Source organism: Lontra canadensis, unplaced genomic scaffold, assembly GCF_010015895.1.
Source record: "Lontra canadensis isolate GAN:19392208 unplaced genomic scaffold, GSC_riverotter_1.0 scaffold31, whole genome shotgun sequence".
Taxonomy (NCBI): domain Eukaryota; kingdom Metazoa; phylum Chordata; class Mammalia; order Carnivora; family Mustelidae; genus Lontra; species Lontra canadensis.
In genome coordinates, this window is record NW_022631025.1 from 5,246,138 (window position 1) to 5,265,924 (window position 19,787).

At 47.0% G+C, this 19,787-nt stretch overlaps 1 protein-coding gene across 8 annotated transcripts in view; it reads left to right on the top strand.

Annotated features, from left to right (window-relative positions):
• SPATA6L (spermatogenesis associated 6 like) overlaps nucleotides 1-18,979 on the top strand; it is a 49,519-nt gene extending 30,540 nt beyond the window's left edge. For 7 of the 8 annotated variants that reach the window (XM_032866520.1, XM_032866521.1, XM_032866517.1 and 4 more), the window contains 7 exons: nucleotides 584-826; nucleotides 4,023-4,125; nucleotides 6,914-6,948; nucleotides 7,711-7,910; nucleotides 12,244-12,337; nucleotides 13,388-13,490; nucleotides 18,921-18,954. In XM_032866520.1, the coding sequence (XP_032722411.1) occupies nucleotides 584-826; nucleotides 4,023-4,125; nucleotides 6,914-6,948; nucleotides 7,711-7,910; nucleotides 12,244-12,337; nucleotides 13,388-13,477 (765 nt within the window). In that variant the 3' untranslated portion in view covers nucleotides 13,478-13,490; nucleotides 18,921-18,954. Of the gene's footprint in view, nucleotides 1-583; nucleotides 827-4,022; nucleotides 4,126-6,913; nucleotides 6,949-7,710; nucleotides 7,911-12,243; nucleotides 12,338-13,387; nucleotides 13,493-18,920 lie in introns of all 8 variants that reach the window. The other variant, XM_032866518.1, reaches the window with a different exon arrangement.
• Nucleotides 18,980-19,787: the final 808 nt, after the last annotated feature.

A 19,787-nucleotide genomic window follows, 5' to 3' on the forward strand; every position in this document is an offset into this window, starting at 1 on the left:
CCCTTTCTTTTTTTTTTTTTAAGATTTTTATTTATTTATTTGACAGAGATCACAAGTAGGCAGAGAGGCAGGCAGAGAGAGAGAGAGGGGGGGAAGCAGGCTCCCTGCTGAGCGGAGAGCCCGATGCGGGACTGGATCCCAGGACCCTGGGATCATGACCTGAGCCGAAGGCAGAAGCTTTAACCCACTGAGCCACCCAGGCGCCCCGAGAACACCCTTTCTTAAGTTCATGTTTGGCAAATCTGAGATGTTCAGTCTTCTTCCTGAGTTAGACAAAGTTCCATTCAATACAGTTCTATCCTGATTGAATTTTTCTTCTTTTTTTCTCCCATTTTCCATTTTTATTTTTATTTTTTTAAAAGATTTATTTATTTGACAGGCAGAGATCACAAGTAGGCAGAGAGGCAGGCAGAGAGAAGGAGGGGGAAGCAGGCTCGCTGCTGAGCAGAGAGTCTGACAAGGGGCTCAATCCCAGGATCCTGGGATCATGACCTGACCTGAAGGCAGAGGCTTTAACCACTGAGCCACCCAGGCACCCCCCATTTTCCATTTTTAAAAACAGCATTTCTTGTTTTTGTTCCAGGAAGAAAGATATAATAACTCAGGAAGGCCTTTATCTGCAACAGATGGACCCAAACTCCCCTTAAATAATACGAAGAGGAAGCCAAAGGACAGTAATCTCAACAGACTGCCCCAAAGCATGCAAACCCGCGTTCCCTCTCCCGTGTCCGCCCGACGCTGCTTTCACGACCAGCCTGCTCAGCTGAACCTTGGAAATAACATCAGGCTCTCCGGGGGAAGCAAACCTCCATTTGTAGTGAGACATGTGAGCCTTAAATTATTTTTCAGAGTCTGGAAGGGTGAAGGTGCGAATGAGGAGAAAACCCAGGAAGGCTGGGCCGTAAGAACACGTGGGTGATACTAAATAAAGGGGGAATTCTTTTTTTTTTTTTGAACTGGAAACATTTTATTGTTTTTTAATTTAGTATTTTTTAATGTATTTTTTATTATGTTCCATTAACCAACACATAGTACGTCGTCAGTTTTTGACGTAGTGTTCAACGTTTCATTAGTGGCATATAACACCCCGTGCTCATCACCACATGTGCCCTCCTTGATACCCACCACCCAGTCACCCTGTCCTCCCACCCCTTCCCTTCTGTAACCCTCTGTTTGTTTCCCAGAGTCATGGTTTGTCTCCCTCTTTGATTTCTTCCCGTTCAGTTTTCCCTCCCTTCCCCTGTGATCCTCCCCACTATTTCAGATGTTCCACATATGAGTAATTGTCTTTGTCTGCTTGATTTACTTCACTTAGCATAACCGCCTCCAGTTCCATCCAAGTTGAAGCAAAAGATGGGTATTCATCCTTTCTGATGGCTGAGTAATATTCCATTGTATATATGAGCCACGCCTTGATCCACTCATCTGTTCATTTTTTTAAAAAGATTGTATTTATTTATTTATTTGTCAGAGAGAGAGAGAGAGTAAGAGAGCTCACAAGCATGGAGGAGGGGCAGAGACAGAAGCAGGCTCCTCGCTGAGCAGGAAGGCCAAGGTGGGACTTGATCTTAGGACCCCAGGATCATGACCTGGGCCAAAGGCAGACACTTAACTGACTGAGCTGCCCAGGTGCCCTTAAAGAGGGAATTCAAATTGGGACGTCTGGGTGACTCAGTGGGTTAAAATCTCTGCCTTCGGCTCAGGTCGTGATCTTGGGGTCCTGGGATCAAGCCCCGCATTGGGCTCTCTGCTCAGTGGGGGGCCTGCCTCCCCCTCACCTGCCCTGCCTGCCTCTCTGCCTGCTTGTGATCTCTGTCAAATAAATAAATAAAACCTTTAAAAAAAAAAAGAGGGAATTCAAATTAAATAATAACTATGATTAGCTGAAGTTCGCTGCCTAGAGTCATTGTCAGGGAGGTTATCCAAAGGGACGCCTGAGTGGCTCAGTTGGTTAATCGTCTGCCTTTGGCTCAGGCCATGATCCCAGGGTCCTAGGATTGCGTCCCACATTGGACTCCCTGGTCAGCGGGGGACCTGATTCTCCCTCTGCTTGCTGCTCCTCCTGTTCATGCTCTCTCCCTCTCCCTCTGACAAATAAATAAATAAATCTTTAAAAAAAAAAGGAAAGTCATACCAAGATGTCTCATGCAGAGGACTTGCTCAATACATGTCAGTCATCCCTATTTTTAATTTTTGGAAATTATTAATAGAGTGTGATCTCTCCCTGTGACAACCTGCTGGTTTTTTTTATCCAGAAGGATCAGCGGACTGGCAGGGGTAGAAGACACACATAACAAAGGCTGACGTGTGCTCTGTAGCAATAGAAAAAAGTGCTTGAGTTTTTAAAATGAGGTGGTTGTTTGTTGGCAGGACAAACGTGTCTGCAGGAAGTAGAGGCGATGGGCCTCCTCACAGCCCTCATTAACGCCGGCTTAGATGTAGCCCCCAGGAAGCAGCCGGCACATGTAATCACACTAGCCTCCTGCCATTGTGTTGCCTGGGAGAGTAATGGAAAGTAGAAAAAAATGAAAAAAAAGAAAAATTACCTATTGGCTCACCAGCATAAAAAAAAAGTAAAAAATTTATTCAATTGAGTACATTTCCTTTCACTTTTTACAATTCCATAAGGTTCCCCCCCACCCCAAAGCTGTAGTTCTACTGGATATCCAGACGAGTTTCTCAATATATACATGGTTAATATGACATTTAAAAGCATCTCTTATATCACCTTCTGGTTAATGACTTATTCTCTGAGAGCTCTTATAACTCTGGTCACTAACTGTTGATATTATTGTCAAGTCGATAACTTGGCTTCACATCCCTGCTGGTGATGTTTGCGCGTGAATGTAAGATACAGAGCGTGGTCAGCCACAAAGTGGGGATGCGACAGGGACAGTGGGGATGCGACAGGGACGATGGCGTGCGGGGCTGGTTTGTAACAGAGGTTACTTGGCTAGAAACCATAGAACAGCTGTTTTCCTCCTAGTGACTTGGGTAAAAATGGCAAAGTCTAGCAACCAGTCTTTAAACACGGTGCTATAAAACTGTGGTTGAGTTGAATTTATTAGGCAGTCTGCTTCATTCCGTTGGAAGTAGATTTTCGTGAGATACACAGTAGTCGACGCCCCTTGGGCTAAATAATCTTAAAATCTTTGTAGATTTCATAGGGAATAAAACTGGCTTAATATTTATTTTATTTAACAAATTCTCGTACAGTCTCTACTGTGTACCACACCCTTCTCTAAATGCTTTCTATGGATTCACTCTTATGTAGCCTGATTTCCTGATCGTATGTGACATTTCTTTAAGTAGAAGCGTTAAAATTTAGAGGGTCCTAATGTGAAGACTGGACATTCTAATCAATATATTTCTGAAAGTAGGATGAAGAATAATGTTATAACTTGCCTGCTTGAAATTAAAAAAAAAAAGAAATAAGCAAGATAAAAAAAAAATCCTGCAACTCTGTGTCGTAAATATTTGGGAGGAGTCCCTATTTCAAGTGTTTGGACTGGCTTACAGATTGCCTTGTCCAATTCAGGAACATAAGGTCAGCTTCATTAAAATAATGTAGTTGCCACTATTCTTTTTTTCAAGGTTCTAGACACTCACATGGGAAGGGAGTGTGGATGGCTGAAATACCAGCCAGTCATCATCCCTTGTCTTCAGGGAGGATCCCATCTAGGCCCACACTGCTCACTGTTTAGGACCATGAAACTCTGTCCTATTTTGAAATATTTTGAAATAAACTCCACTTGCTCTTTGCTGGGCTTGATCCTGAACCTGTGGTTAAAATATCATTGATGTCTGACTTTATGCTAACATTTAGCCCATACCTTCATGCTGAAGCAAGCTTCCCTCGTTGGGATAACATTGAACGTGCCTGGAGACTGGGATTTAATGTGTTCCCGGCCTCTTTTTACCCGAGTGGCCCACAGCTGAGAGGGAGAAGGCCGCTACAGGTAACGAGGAGAGGGTAACACAAGCGATGGTGGGTTCAGATCGTATTTCTTCCTTTCTTTCAGGTGGACAGTGCAAAGCCTTTTGGCGAGAATATTTCAGAGTATCAGTCCCGAAAGTCGAGAAGAAAACTTAAGTTTTCCAACTTGCCTTTTCCGGGGAGAAGAGGTACTCGAGTTTCTTGTTACGCCCGTACATTCCCCAGTGGGAACAAATGCATCCTCCTTCAAAATCTTCTTTCATTCTGGGCCATCCTGAGTTTCTCTGGAAACTCGAGGCCTGATTCTCAAGTCGAGTCCAGTTGTGCAGTTGGCAGGGCGGGAGCTCCCCTGGAGCAGAGCCGGAGGAGAAGCTGTCCCTTTCCCAGTTCCCCGAGCTGTTGCAGGAGCATGCTATGCTCCCTGTCACGCCATCACCTGCGAGCTCTGCGGCAGGTGCTCCCTGGCTGGGCCGGGCACGTGGGGTCGGCTTGTCAGAGGCACCGCTGAGAGCTCACAGATGAGGCTTGGCATTTCTTTGGACGGGAAGGAGTGGGAGCTCGGTGGAGATCAGGTGGCATAACCTCTGCTCCTTCCAGGTTAGGAAGGAGGGGAACCAACACTGCCTGAAGCAAGGTTCAGTTAGGTTAAGGCAGGGAATCCCACCCGTGGAGGTGTTAGGACCCTTTTGCCTTCTTAAATATTATTGTTTATACAGGTTTTTTTGTTTTAATTTATACGGATGAGATCTATTAATAGTTTATATAGATGAGATCTATTAATATCTAACATTTTAGAAATGGAAGCTGAGAAATTTGTAAAATACTGGAATACACAAGCACACCTTCCATTAGCCATTCTGAGTGGTGATGTCATGACGCATCATGTAGCTTTCGGAAACTTCCATCGTACAGTTGTGAGAGAATGAGAAAAAGAGAAGTCCTGTCTTAGTGTTATTGGAACAGTCTTGACCTTGCAGAGCTCCTGAAAGTTCTTGGTGACCCCTGGGGAGATCTCTGGACACAAGATATGTTGAGAGTCACTGAGTAAGTGCATCTCTTGGTGGCATTGACCTTATGATTGAACCCCCGCACCATATAAGCTCTGAAGGTCATGCTGGTGAAGTTCGTCCATTCCGGAACTTGATCAGAATTCTTAGGCTAGAAATGCCAGCCCGTTTTCTTGACTCCTGGTGGAATTGGACCTAGGCCGTCCCTGATGACAAGTTCCCTATTTTAGGCTTAAAGGCTTGTACTTTAAAGGGGGCCACATGGTCTCTTTTGGTAACTCAAGTCGGTGTTCTTGAATCACGGTGACTGTTAGCAGCCCACCGAGGACAGAGTGCAAGGTTTGAAGCAGAAGGTGCTTTGTCACCTCTGACATTTAATTTAAGTCCTTTGGATTGAAAATCACCCATGTCTCCTATACAAGCAGCACTGCCTTCCCTGTTATGGTGAAATCAGGCAACGGCAGACATGCTTTCCTGGGGACGACATGTTGGGCTTAATGCTGGCTCGGTTACGATGGGGCTCTCATGCATCACACCGGTCTTGGCCTCTTTGTCTTTTCTTAATCCTGGCAGGTGGAGAAGGGAGGCTCCAGAGAGCTTACAGAGTGTGCACTGGTCACACCCCCAGTGTTTGGCATACCTACATTTAGAGAAGACGTTCAGACCTCTGGTTTCTCAGCTGGAGTCCCCGTAGCTTCCAAGCCAGACCTTTGCTTAGGTCACCTGTCCGCTCATTCATCCAGGCCTAAGGTAGACGAAAGCAGTGCTGCTTAAGCTTGAATGTGCATTTGAATCACCTGGGGGTCTTGTTCAAGAGTAGATTTTAATTCAGCAGGGCTGGGGTGGGACCTGGGAGCCCTCTTTTCTTGCAAGCTTCCAGGTGATGATGTGGCTGGCCCACGGACTGCACTTTGAGAGACAACGGAACAAGGGCTATCCCCCTGTGAAAGGGAGTGCTCCAAACAGTTGCAAGGGGGTTTCTAGGCAACAGGCACATTTGTGGCTGTGGCTGTAAAGGGCCTTAGCATTGCCAGCCCCCCTGCTCAGCTGGGAGCTGGGGAGAAGACAGCTTCTGGGACAAGACAGACACACCCACGGTTGTGTCTGGAGGCTGTGAGCGCTGGGCTGGAAAAAAGCCCTTTTTGTATCTCTCTTACTGCTAGTGGCATGGTGGCATCAGCAATCCTCGAAAAGCCGGTTGTCACTGCCTAAGCCCCAAGCACAGAGGGGGAAGGCCCAGTGGCCTTGGCCTAGCCTTGCAAAGACTCCTTCCAAAAGCATTTTTTTTTTTTTTTGAATTTGGAAAAATCCAATTTAGTCTTGATTCTGCCTGTGTGTGTTTATCATATCACTTCCTGGTCATTCTCACCACCCTCTGGCATTAGGTCTGCTTAACTTAGGATCGTTCAGGGTAATGATTACGCTGTGCACCTCTCCTGCCTTATGCTCTCCCCAGCTCTTGTCTCTTTATTGTCTCTACCTAACCTTTGTGTCTACCTTGGACAAGTATGCTCAAGAATTCCTGCATAAATAGGGTTCCACGTAAACCAAAGGCAGGGAATGACAGAAGAGGCAGGGTAGATGCATTTTATTTATCTGACGGCCACCTGGCTTGCTTTCAGGCTCTGGGTGCCTGGGCCGGTACGACTTTTGTTTTCCGGGCTGTGTACGGATGACCGAGTTTATGGCTTCACTTTGGGCTCTCCTTTGCCCTTCCCACATCCCTGTGCGCTGTCATTAATAACATAACTTCATCGGGCCTCAGGAGGACAGAAACACTCCTAGATAGGATCGCAGTGATTGAAGGGACATGTAAAAGTTGACAGCATAACTTACAAGGGAGCATTTAAATTCTTTAATAATTCATCCCCATGTCATATTTCCGTGCTCTGTGGAACAAATGTCACAGTGGTGTTAGGGGTAATTGGTCGTAATGAGTCACTGAAATACCTCTTCCTCTTTCTTCTAGCTGCTTCTCTTGACAGCCTTGCCGCTAACGTAAAGGTAATTGTAGAAATAGCATTTGTGAAATGACTTACTTCCCGCTCTAATGGCGGTTATTGTGCCTTCCCCGACGAGTGGTGGGAAGTGTACTGCTAGCAAGTGCTGCTCATGGGAATGGATTGCTGGAGTCTCAGCAGAGTCTGAGCGGTGCCTGGGCCCTCCTGTGTGCTTTGTGCTCGTTGGTTTGTCCCCCTCACGTACGCGCTCTTCATCTGTGGAATGAATCCCCCTGCATGTGGCCCCAGAACCTGCTTCAGCAGTAGGTGTTCTTCCTGCTTTTTTTCCTAAGCGAATACTTGCATAATACATAGAGGTGGTAAGTCACTTGCTCTTGAAGTTTGATTGGTTTGGGAAGATGAAGGCTCAAACTTCGATGTTCCAACATGAAAATAGATACAGGCAAAGAATGGAGTATATGGGGCTTTTCATGCCGTGGCATTTAAATAGTTTATTTAAAAAATGATGTCTTCACCAAACCTGATAATCCCATATGCTCATAAATCAAACCTCAGAGCATGAGTTTCTTTTGGCTTGTGGATATATGCCAAATGTGCAGAATTTTGGTTACCTTTCCTTGACCTTGAGCTTCTGAGCATTTTGTCTCTCACACTGCCACTTCCTGCTCCTCTTTTACTGGGGGAGCTCCCCGGGGGGGCAGGCCCTCTATCCGCTTGTCCCCTTCCCACCCCATCTACCTCCAGCTCTAAATTCAGCAAACGAAAACAAAATCACAGCTGAAGAATCATGCATGTTGTTCCTTAGGTTATCAAAGAGCCAGATGAACGGATTGTTTTAAGGAAAGAATCATCGTCACCCTTCGATTCAAGTAAGTTCGGAAAACCCTCGCCCAGTTACAGTAACCATGGGGATGCCGATTTCCTCAGGGAAGCTTCGCTTGCCACCTCCCAGCATTCCAGATCCGCCAGCCCTCTTCTGGATGAGCCCCTTCTCTGCGATGAAAGGTCAGCAGCAAGCCCCCTGTTTATTTCATTGTGCGAAAAGTGTGTTGTGGTCTAGCAGGAGTGAAGCCTGGTCACTCCATCGCTTGCTTCATTAGGGTTATTCAGCTGTTGATATGAAAAATTAGTGTTCGTTTTTAAGTCTTCCCAGAAGGAAGAGTTGAAGCCTTTTCTCTCGCTTGTGGAAAGCATATCTCAGAATGTTTGTTGAAAACAGGACAAACATGGGGCGCGTGGGTGGCTCAGTGGGTTAAGCCTCTGCCTTAGGCTCAGGTCATGATCCCAGGGTCCTGGGATCAAGCCCCGACTCAGTGGGGAGCTTGCTCCTCCCCCCACCCACCGCCTGCCTCTCTGCCTACTTGTGATCTCTGTCTGTCAAATAAATAAATAAAATCTTAAAAAAAAAAAAGAAAATGGGACTAACAGCTAACTTGGCATAGGTGCTATTTATCTATCCATTTTTGTCTTCCATAAAAAAACAAAAGGAGTGAAAAAAAAATCACCCATAGTTCTGCCACTCAAAGGCAAAGATTATTAACATGTAGGTGTATTTTCTCTTTTTTTTTTGGACATGTTTTCTTGGCTTATGTGTAGGATTGTCACAAATAACACTCCCCACCTCCTGCCCAGTTGCGTATATGTGGCAGGCAGACCAGAAATCGAGAGAGGGACCTTTGTTTTCCAGACTGTACCATCTGGTAAAATGACCAGCCATCCAGCTGGCCTGGGACTACTGTGACTTTAGCCCTTGACGTCCTGCATTCTGGGAAACCCCTGATTCCCAGGCAAGCCAGGATGGTCTGGTCACCTTAGCTCCGGGAAAATGGCACTGAAGATAACATTTTTAAGACAGTTGTTAAAAATGGATAGTTGACATATTATACTAGTTTCAGGTATACAGAGTAATGATTCCGTTTTAGTGTATATTGCAGAATGATCATCCCAGTAAACCCAGTTTACCTCGGTCACCATACGTAGCTGCAGAATTTTGTTTTTTCTACAGAGTGCTGAGAACTCTTAAGATTTATTCTCTCTTTCTCTCTCAAAAAAAAAGATTTATTCTCTCAGCAACTTGTAAATATCCAAAATGGTGTTAACTGTAGTCTCCACGCATATGTCTCTATATTTCTTTTATAACAGGAAATTGTCCTTTTGACTCCCCTGACCCCCGGAGTCCAGCCACCAGCTGTCTGGTCTCTGTAGCTGTGAGCTTGTTTGTGTTCTTCCTTAATTCCATCTACAGATGAGAGCACATGGTTTTTGTCTTTCTTAAGACAGTTGTTCTGGGAAAAAAAAAAAAAACTAACAAAAAACAAACCATTGTTCTGAATGAGGACTATGCCGGTCTCCTCTTCTCTGCACTGTTAGTCATGACAATAAGGAGAGAGAGTCTCGTATCCAAGTGACACGATTGCTCACAAAGGGACTTGGTAGTAAATCCCAGTAGTAGTAAATCCCAGTAGGTAGTATAGTAGGTAGTACTACCCAGTAGGTAGTAAATCCCAGAATGAAAGTCACAATGAAACGAAAGTCCTGCAATTTTAATAGGAATTATATTAAGTTTGACTAAGACTAAGAAAGTGGCCGTGCGTTCTTAGTGCTTTGCAGAAATGATAGAATACATTTACATTGAAATGTTGTATCATAGACTCGAGGAGACCAAGTCAAATATTTTAGTAAAATCTATTAAAGAATGGTGAATTCCTGATTACTTACTTCTTGGGAGGAAAATAACATGAAATAGATTTTTTAAAAACCAGCCCTGGCAGGCAGACACAGGTGGTTAGAGACATTTACGTCCCTCTCTCTACTTGGCCTTCGTCTCCTCTTGGCTTAGCCTCTGGACGTAAAGATTTTAAACAGAGACGGGAAAGGACCTTCAGCTGGTGGGTCAGGGGACGTGAGTTCTGGTGCCCATCTGTGTCTAACTGCTGTGTGATCTCACAGAAGTGCTCAGCCTTGTAGACCTTCTAGACTTTGGTTTCCCCATCTGTAAAATGGGTGTGATGATCAAACAGCCATTCTCTTACAGGTACAAAATGGTTCTCTGCTGTCAGAATCAGGGGCAGCTTATAGCTTTTGTCCATGTGCCTGTGTTTATACTTTTCCCAAACTCCTCGTAATCAGCCTAGTGAACATTTCTGAGGGACGGAGTTGGGGCTGCCTCTGCTGAGCTCCTACCAGGTGGACTGGGATGGTCAGGATGGGTCCCTGTTTGCCCGTGGCTCCCACACTAGACCGGGAGGCAGGCATACACTCATGTCACTGGATGAGATGCGTTTAACAGAAGGACCATCCACAAGTGGGTGAGAGACAGAGCAGGAGGTGGGTAACTTCCTCAAGAGGGAGATAAGGAAGGCCTCGTTTCTTTTTTTTTTTTTTTAAAGATTTTTTTTTTTTAATTTATTTGACAGACAGATCACAAGTAGGCAGAGAGGTAGGCAGAGAGAGACAGGAGGAGGAGGCAGGCTCCCGGCTGAGCAGAGAGCCCGATGCGGAACTCGATCCCAGGACACTGAGATCATGACCTGAGCCGAAGGCAGAGGCTTTAACCACTGAGCCACCCAGGCGCCCGGCCTCATTTCTTTTTAAATAGATTTCTGAGATGGCTTGTGCAGTCTTCAGCAGCCTCTCCTGAGTGTCTTTATGCAGCCGGCCAGTGTTCTCAGCTGTGGCTCACTAGGAACTCACCTCCTATCTACGGAGGCAGAATCCTTGGGATTGGAGCTGGGTGTGTGGCGGCCTGTAGTGTCTCTGTGGGCAGAAGAGTGCCTTGGAGGAGAACAGGATTGGTAGCTGGTCTGCTAGCCTGGAATGGAAACCCTAACATTTAAGACATTTCTCCTGATCTCTGGGAACTTCCAGCTTAGCAGAGGATTTAAAAACATGCGCCCAGAGGGCTTTCTGTCAGGCGGGGCTCTGAGAATAGTATGGACCAAACGTTATCAGGGTAGAAAGGAGGAGGAGGGAAGGCACTGATGGAAAGCTTCACGGAGGAGGGGGTATTTCCATGGGGGCCTTGAGGGGAGGGGATTGGATTATGATGGAGTTGAAGGAGGGGAGGGATGGGCGGTGAGAAGGCAGGGGGCCCTGGTGGTGTCTAGAAGTTAGACAAGCTTGCGGGAATAGTGGGTGCCAAGGCCAAGAGCCTGAGGGACTGGGGAAGCTGAGCTAAGGAGTCTGGGTTTTGTTGGATGGCAGCAGGGGGTTTTTGCAAGTTCCTTCTCGGGAGTTAGCACATTTGACTGTAGGATGATGACTCTGGCTGCAGACCAGATTGTTATCCTCTACCTCTGATGGATCAGCAAATTCTGTTTGCCCAGAGTCCCTCTAAATGGAGAGCTTTGGAAATAATTTGACTATGAATTTGTAAATTAGGCCATGAAACTGTGACAAAGGATAGCATAGTCATGGAGAGGCCATCTGGTTTGCCCAGGACCGTCCAGTGTTTATCGTACATTAGCTAAAGAGAATGATTGCACCCAAATTGCTGAAATTCTTTAAGAATCTTTGGAAAATGGTCTTTGTGCTCTTCATCACCAAATGGCCCATTCTGCCTCAGAGTTTAGGTGTTGGTACCCACCCCCTCCCAAAGATGAATGAATGAAGGGATGAATTCAGTGACTCAAGGAATATTAAATACCTACGTGGTATTCAGTACCTACAGGGCCCTGGATTCCCGGTGCCAGTTTCAGTCTAGGGGCGGACACAGACATGAGCCAAATACTGACCAGGTGTCAGTGGTCAAGCACTGTGAGCAAGGGGGAATGGACCCCAAGTGCAGGTAGGAGGTGATTGGACTGAGCTCTGAAGGTGGGTAGGGTGCACATGAGTTGGGATCATGGTTGGGGTGGCGGCCTTCCAGGCCGGGGGAGCAGGGTTGGCCAGACGTGGAAGGGAGCCTCCCATCGGAGGAACTGGAAGGCTCTGGTACCATCTGTGGTGATGTTTGGGTCTGAGTAGCCTCAAGTAAATGAGATGAAACATACAATCCTTGCGGCGGAAAACAGTTGGGGTTACATTTTGTGTTAAACATTTATGGATGAAATTTCTAAGGATTGAGAGAAATACCTGAAATGCCCAGTAAAGTACAAGGAAGAATCACTCACAGCCACAGACTCAAACACCAACCATTCTTCACATTCTGGTTGCTTTTATAGTCAGTGTGTATCTTACGCGGATGGTTAATGAAGACATGCAAAGCACACTGTGTATATTGCTTGTTCCTGCTGCTTCTTGCTAGTAAGTTATAAATAGCCACCCACTGTGTTCTGTACTCTAAGTATCCTTTTTAGCAGCTGCATAATACTCCGCCCTGCTTTTGTGTGTTGGCCAGGTTCCGCCCTTGCTCTCAGTCCTCCTGGAGGAAGATCCATGAAAGGGTGTGCAGTCTCCTGACATCCCACAGAGCTCAGCAAAACCTGCACAAGGTAGGGCTTCTGAAACAGCAGAATCTCTACTGACAAAATCACATGGGAACGGGGGCGTCAGTCTAGGGCTGGGGCAGTGGGGTGGGGGGAGAGACAGACATTAATCCAGTAACCACAGAGTTAAATGTAAAATTGTGATGCTTACCAAAGAGGGGGCCTGGTGTCCTGAGAGCATCTGAAAGGGGGCACTTGACTTGGTGGGGAATCAGGGCAGGCTTCCTGGAGGAAGAAACCAGGGAGCTTCCATCTGAGCAATGAGTTGCAGAGAGTTTGCAGGGTGGCACCCGCTGGGTGGAGGTCCTGCAGGGAAGGGGAGCATGGACCTTTCAAGGAGAGAAGATGGTCTCCTCGGCTGGAAGCCCAGACCTGTGCACCGTGCACAAGAATCCCCCAGTCCAGAGAAGTTGTGGTCTGAGGCTACAACATGGAAGAAAACATTAAAAGTTGATAGGGTGTTTTGGCTGTTTGACATGTGGGATCTGGGGAGTGTTTCTGACCCATAGATAAGATACACCCAGTACTTTTTCTACTGCAGGCTAGCAGCAGTTAGCCAAGTGACCCATCATCATGTGAAAAGAACTCAAATGAAAGGTTAGCAGTGGCCCCAGTGGTTGGATTTAAGGATACTGTGTCATAGTCAAAGGGGTCATCTTGGTCTTGACTTAAACACAGGCATAGCCCAGATTTATAGAACGACTCTTATAAACGAATATTGATTTTCACAGGGAGGGGTTGTAAATTACTTTGCTTCCTCTTGGCAAAGTTGTTGGCTTTGCTTTGTTAATTTCTAGTCTTTTCAAGTAAAATAATCCTTTGAAAATGTAAAAAGAAGGGAAGGAAGGGAGGGAGGGAGAAGAACAAGAAAGAAGGGAGAATTTGCATGTATGTGTACACACGATACTAAACCCTCCCCACTGCCATGTATGGCAGACATGCGGTCCATAGGCCTCTTAAATGCAAAAGCACACATTTGAGTAGCATTGATTTATATGTGTAATGATTTATATGTTACACTGTGTAACACAGTTGCTGGCTTGGCTTTTGTTATAGGAATATTCTGTCTCTGGAGCAAAGTATATCATCGAAAGACCAAGCTACCTGGTGAAGGCATACCCAGTGCATGAACAGAGATATTTTTAAGCTGCTGTCTTTTGTAAGTAAGCAGCTTAAGTGCTGCTTCTTATTTTAATTGGCTTAAATAATTTCCTGCTGTCAGGATGAAGTAATTAGAAAATGTGGTGGAGAGGAGATGGGTTGGAGACCCCAAGTACCACACAGGAGGACTACAGCATGTGTGTCTGTGGTCTGCCAGGCCTGTCTCTGTCTCTCTTTCTCTCCTCTGCCTCCCTCCCATCTTCTTTTGTGGCACCGCTTCTAACTCCTTGAATAGTCTCTTCCCTGCCACAGGGCCTTTGCACCTGTTATGCTCTGTCTGAAATAGTACTTCCTGACCCTGTTTGGGTCATTTCTCTTTATCCTCTGGTCTCTTGACTTTCCAGGACACTTCCTTCCCCTCCAAGGCATACCTTTTTAGAGCGCCACCATTTCCCTTCCTAAAGCTGACATAATTTGTTGTTATATTTGTATATGGGTTTTATAAAGGGCTGATTGCCCCTTCTACTAATGAAACCTTCCCAAGGTCAGGGACTCTGTCCCTTCTGCTAACTAGTAGCCAGTTTTGGCACCCAACAGTGGAATCCCACTGAACATAGACAAAGTCAACTCCAAATGCCGGGAGTGGGCCCTGAGTGAGAACCTCACTCCCCCTTCTGCCATCCTGCTACGATCCTGGTAGCACATGACCTCGGCACTGGGTAAATATTTTTTCATGAGTGAGTGTGGAATGGGGTGATGAGACAGCTGTAGAATTCAGGTCTGTGGTCAGTAGTTGGCCACACTGTGGAGTGACGTTATTCCTGAGGTGTTCTCTTCTCATCCCTTTCTATCTGGGCCTGGAATTATGATATCTCTTCCTTATTAAGCACTTCCCAAGTCCAGGAACTGGTGCCAACACTTCACATGCATCAGATGAGTTAATACCTAATTCTTACCACACCCTTATGAAGTAGGTTCTACCATTAGTTCCATTTCACAGATAAGGAAACTGAGGCATGGGGAGGTTTAGGTGACTTGCTCAGGGTCACATGGCCAGTGAATGGCATGTCTGGGAATATGAACCTGGGTGGTCTGGCTTCAGACACCTTGCTTTTTTTGTTGTTGTTTATGTTAAAAATTTTTTAAAAGATTTTTTTTTTAAATGTATTCATTTGAGAGAGAGTGAGCAAGAGCATGAGCAGGTGGGAGGGGCAGAGAGAGAGAGAGGGGGAGAAGCAGGCTCCCCGCTGAGCAGGGAGCCCATTGTGGGGCTTGATCCCAGGACTCTGGGATCATGACCTGAGCCGAGGGCAGACGCTTCACCAAATGAGCCATCCAGGCGCCCCCAGCAACCGTGCTATTAAAGCATTACATTCCATTGTCTCCCCAAACCTAGAGTGTGATAGGGGAGCCCTGGGGTGAAAGAGGGAGCCCTTTGGAATTGAGCAGGGTCTTGGACATCACCCTTGATCATCTCCTGTGAGGAGCCTGTGCTCTTACGAACGCAGCAACAACAGCCTAGAGACATCGAAATTATTAGGAACCTTTTTGAGCCATGAAGGCGTGTGGGATGATACGCTACGTGTTCATGGTAGTCAGGCTCCTGAAAGTCTGGCTCAAGGGCCATTCGCGCTTTAGGCACAAGCCGCCTTGCCCCCAGGCTGGCAGGACTCTCCCCCATCAGCACCAAGGAATGTGGAGGAGGGCTCGCTAATAGCCCATTCTGCAAGCTTCTACCTCAGAACGTTCTGCTTGGTCGATGAAAGGATGGATTCTGGGCCACTTAAGCTCCAGTTGCCAAAATAGTCATCTAGGTATTTATTAGGCAGTTACACGGAACGTGGCCACGTAATGACCGCCATGGGAACGTGGCCACGTAATTGCTGAATGCCAAGCTGTGTTGACTCTCAGCATGGGGGACATCAAGTTACATAAAACCAGCAGATACGTGGTTGCTGGTGGGAGGGAATAGAGAGAAGGGAAGAAAAAAATTGAGTAACTCCTGTCTTAGAAAGTGGGTTTCCTTGGGGCGCCGGGCTGGCTCAGTCAGTGGAGCGTGTGACTCTCCATCTCAGAGTCAGGAGTTCGAGCCCCATGTTGGGGGTGGAGTTTACAGAAAAAAAAAAATAAAGGCAGAAAATGGGTTTCTTTGATGACACAAGTTCCCACCCAGTGGTTTGGAATATCCGCCCCACATTTGGGTCATTCATTCATGGTGAGGCAGGGCTGGAGGGCCGTGTTGGTGAACCTGTTGGTGGTTGTAAGGAAACTCAGGTGACTTCAGTTTATCTTAAGCAAACAGGGCGTTTATTAGAAGGACTCTGAGTATCTCCATGAATCCAGGGAGGGTGCAAACAAGGAGATCAGGCTGCCGAGATGGGACGGCTAGAGTCCCCCCAGGGGTCAGGAAGACAGCTCTGGGAGGAGCATGTGCAGGAGCCCCCGCAGGCTCCCACCCTTTGTCCCCCGCCTTGCTTTTCTCAAAGACCCGCTCCTGCTTGCAGCTCTAGTTCTTATCTCGTGCCTTCTCAACCTCTGTGCACTCACTGTTGAGCGGACGTCTCTCTCCTGGGTTCCTAGTGATCTCCAGCCTGGGGGAAATGGAACAGTAAACCTTGGCGCAGAAGGGCCAGTGACTCTTGAGCCAATAACAGTGAATCCGATTGTCTGACAAGGGAACAGGTGGAAGAACTGGGTGGGCGGGGGGTTGGAGTACATCTATTTCTCGTTATTCTGGATGTTTTGGGACTTGGTACTTTTGGTATAAAATAGATGATCCCTTGTATACTTTGAAATGGTTAACATTTTATAAACATAAGCACAATTTCGTGTTATGTGACTTTGGCCCCCCCCCACCCCCCCACGCCCCTGGCAAATCCCATAAACCAGTTCCTACTCCCTCCAGGATCAGCCCTAGTTCTCTTTAGAAGGTGTGATTGTCTCTGTGTCATGGTCCTTACCAAGGGTGGGATCTGATTGTCCCTGTCTGGCATGAGCTCATTGGGACTCCGCTTTCAAGGACGGGCTTCCAGGGCCCCCTTCTGTGACACCTCTGGGTCCTGCAGGCAGACCCAGGCCCTCTGCCTTCTGCTCCCAGACCTGCCTCCACTTAGCACCTCATTCCTCCAACCCTCATATCGGAGTTGGTTTTCCTTAGGGTAACCCTCCCAAGAAGGGAGCAGAGACTGACCAGATGGCCCCAGCTCTGGCCCATGAGTGTCCCACCACCATGGCCAGCCAACAGGAGCCACCCCACTAGGGATGCTCCTAGGAGGGTGCCAAGGAACTCAGGGCTTATGTCCTCAGACGCAGACAAGAACTGTAGCACAGAAACCTTTCTAAAATTAACGAGGAGCAAAATGGAAATAAACCAAGAAAGAAACAAAAAAAAGGACAGAAATTAATGAGAAAGCTGGTTTCTGCTCTGTCATAGCTCATTTGGCCTCCAGGTCCTGCGACAGTGGCTGGCATGGCTTCCAACCTCACTTGTCCCCAGTGGACAGGCAGGAGCTGTGGTACCTCCTCTCCCTGGGGTCCCTTCACCTGTGTTACAACCAAAGCAAAAAGCGGGTCAGCCTGCACATGCCCAGCTCCAACCCCGGGGCCTCTCTCTGACTCAGTCACAGCTCGGAGGGTCCTATTGTTTGGTGGCTTATGGGGATTGATACAATGGATGATGTCGCCCCTCCCTTCATCCCAGGACCTCTAGTCTCTCCAGTCCAACAGACACAGGTGGTAACTGGCCACCCAAACCATGGGGCACATTCCTGGGTCAGTGGTCCTCAGTGAACATTAGAGGCGCTCTGAAAACTCCTGATCCCTGGGCCTCGCTCTGGACCTATTTAATTGGAATCTCTTTGGGTGGTGCCTGGAAAGGATTTTTTTTTTAAGATTTTTTTAAATTAATTTTTAAATTTTTTTATAAACATATAATGTATTTTTATCCCCAGGGGTACAGGTCTGTGAATCGCCAGGTTTACGCACTTCACAGCACTCACCACAGCACATACCTCCCCAATGTCCATAACCCCCCCCCCCTCTCCAGACCCCCCTCCCCCCAGCAACCCTTAGCCTGTTTTGTGAGATTGAGTCTTTTATGGTTTGTCTCCCTCCCGATCCCATCTCGTTTCATTTATTCTTTTCCTACCCCTAAGACCCCCACGTTGCATCTCCATTTCCTCATATCAGGGAGATCATATGATAGTTGTCTTTCTCCGATTGACTTATTTCGCTCAGCATAATACCCTCTAGTTCCATCCATGTCATCGCAAATGGCAAGATTTCATTTCTTTTGATGGCTGCTTAGTATTCCATTGTGTATATATACCACATCTTCTTAATCCATTCATCAGTTGATGGACATCTAGGTTCTTTCCATAGTTTGCCTATTGTGGACATTATTGCTATAAACATTCGGGTGCATGTGCCCCTTTGGACCACCACGTTTGTATCTTTAGGGTATATATCCAGTAGTGCAATCGCTGGGTCGTAGAGTAGCTCTATTTTCAGCTTTTTGAGGAACCTCCATGCTGTTTTCCAGAGTGGTTGCACCAGCTTGCGTTCCCACCAACAGTGTAGGAGGGTTCCCCTTTCTCCGCATCCTCGCCAGCATCTGTCATTTCCTGACTTGTTAATTTTAGCCATTCTGACTGGTGTGAGGTGGTATCTCATTGTGGTTTTGATTTGTATTTCCCTGGTGCTGAGTGATGTGGAGCACTTTTTCATGTGTCTCTTGGCCATCTGGATGTCTTCTTTGCAGAAATGTCTGTTCATGTCCTTTGCCCATTTCTTGATTGGATTATTTGTTCTTTGGGTGTTGAGTTTGCTTTTTTAAAAGATTTTATTTATTTATTTGACAGAGATCACAAGTAGGCAGAGGGACGGGCAGAGAAGAGGAAGGGAAGCAGGCTCCCGGCCAAGCAGAGAGCCTGATGCGGGGCTTCATCCCAGGACTCTGGGATCATGACCTGAGCCAAAGGCAGAGGCTTTTAACCCACTGAGCCAGGTGCCCCTGGAAAAGATATTTTTAAAAATGTTCTTTGGGAGATTCTGATGCACATTTAGGATGGAGAATCCTGCAGGTGGCTTGAGATGGGGGACTTGGAATACCAACCCCCCCCAATCCTGTACAGACTCTCTCCGTGCCCAAAAATATGATCCCATTCATGGAACAGAATGGGGGCGGGCTTAACGGTTCAGCCCAGCTTCTGTGCCTTCACTGTGAGCCCAGGAGGCTGTGTACTCCTCAGGAGAACACTAAGAGGTAGATACTCGGCTTATCTCATCCTGATGTGATGCAAAGAAGGCTGGTAGCTTGCTGAAGGTCACAGGCTGCTGGGTCCTGCTACCTAATATGGCCTCCTCCCGCCCTGAGGCTGTAGAGCCGGCTCAGACCCCCGTGATCCCAGGTAGGGCTCCGTGCCAGGACTGGGCTCGAGTGACACCACCTTCTCCTCCGGGTGCTGACAGTTTGCCTTTTTCTCTGTACCATGTGCAGCGCGTGAAACTTCCAGCTGCACAAGGGAACCTGAAGGAGAGTGGGAGGAGTGTCGTGGACAACTCAGGGAGCCAACTGACACGTCCTTAGAGAAAGGAACAACAGCTTTTGTTACGAATCACCAGTGTCTCACCCCTTTCAAATCAAACCCTGTACTCAGTCTTTTGTGCCCAGGTAAGAGTCACGGATTAAAGTGTTTCCTGTGTGGGGCTCATATTTTCTTGTCAAGTCAGAGAATTCATGTTACAGTTGGCCGATGTGTTTCGAGCTCCAAATAGAAAATAACTGTAGTTGGGTGGCAGGTGCTTTTTCATTTAGAAAGCACTTTTTGGAATTCTAATGAAAGTGTCAGGATGCCTTTTCAGGTGCTCCTCATTTGTGTCACTGTGTGTGTGTGTGTGTGTGTGTGTGTGTGTGTGTGTTTTAAGATTTTACTATTTATTCCAGAGAGAGAGAGGGAGAGTGAGAGCACGCACACAAGTGGGTGGAGGGGGCAGCGGGAGAGGGAGAAGCAGACTCCCTGCTGAGCAGGGATTCCCGAGATCATGACCTAAGCCAAAGGCGGTGCTTAACCAACTGAGCCACCCAGGCGTCCCACTGGATGTGTTTTTGGAAAGTTTTTAAATTTTTCCTTCCTTCCTCCTCCTCCCTGCCCCTTCCCTTTCCCTCCCTCCTTCCCGCCTCCCCCTTTCCTCTGCTCTTCCCTCCTTTCCCCCTCCTCCTACCCTCCCTCCTTCCTTTCTTCCTTCCTCAGCTTAGATCTTACATGAGCTAGAGGAGGATGCTATGTAGAGGAATAACCTGAAAAATCCTCCAGGAAAAGGCTGTCAACCTGATTTTCTTTTCGGTAAATGTTTT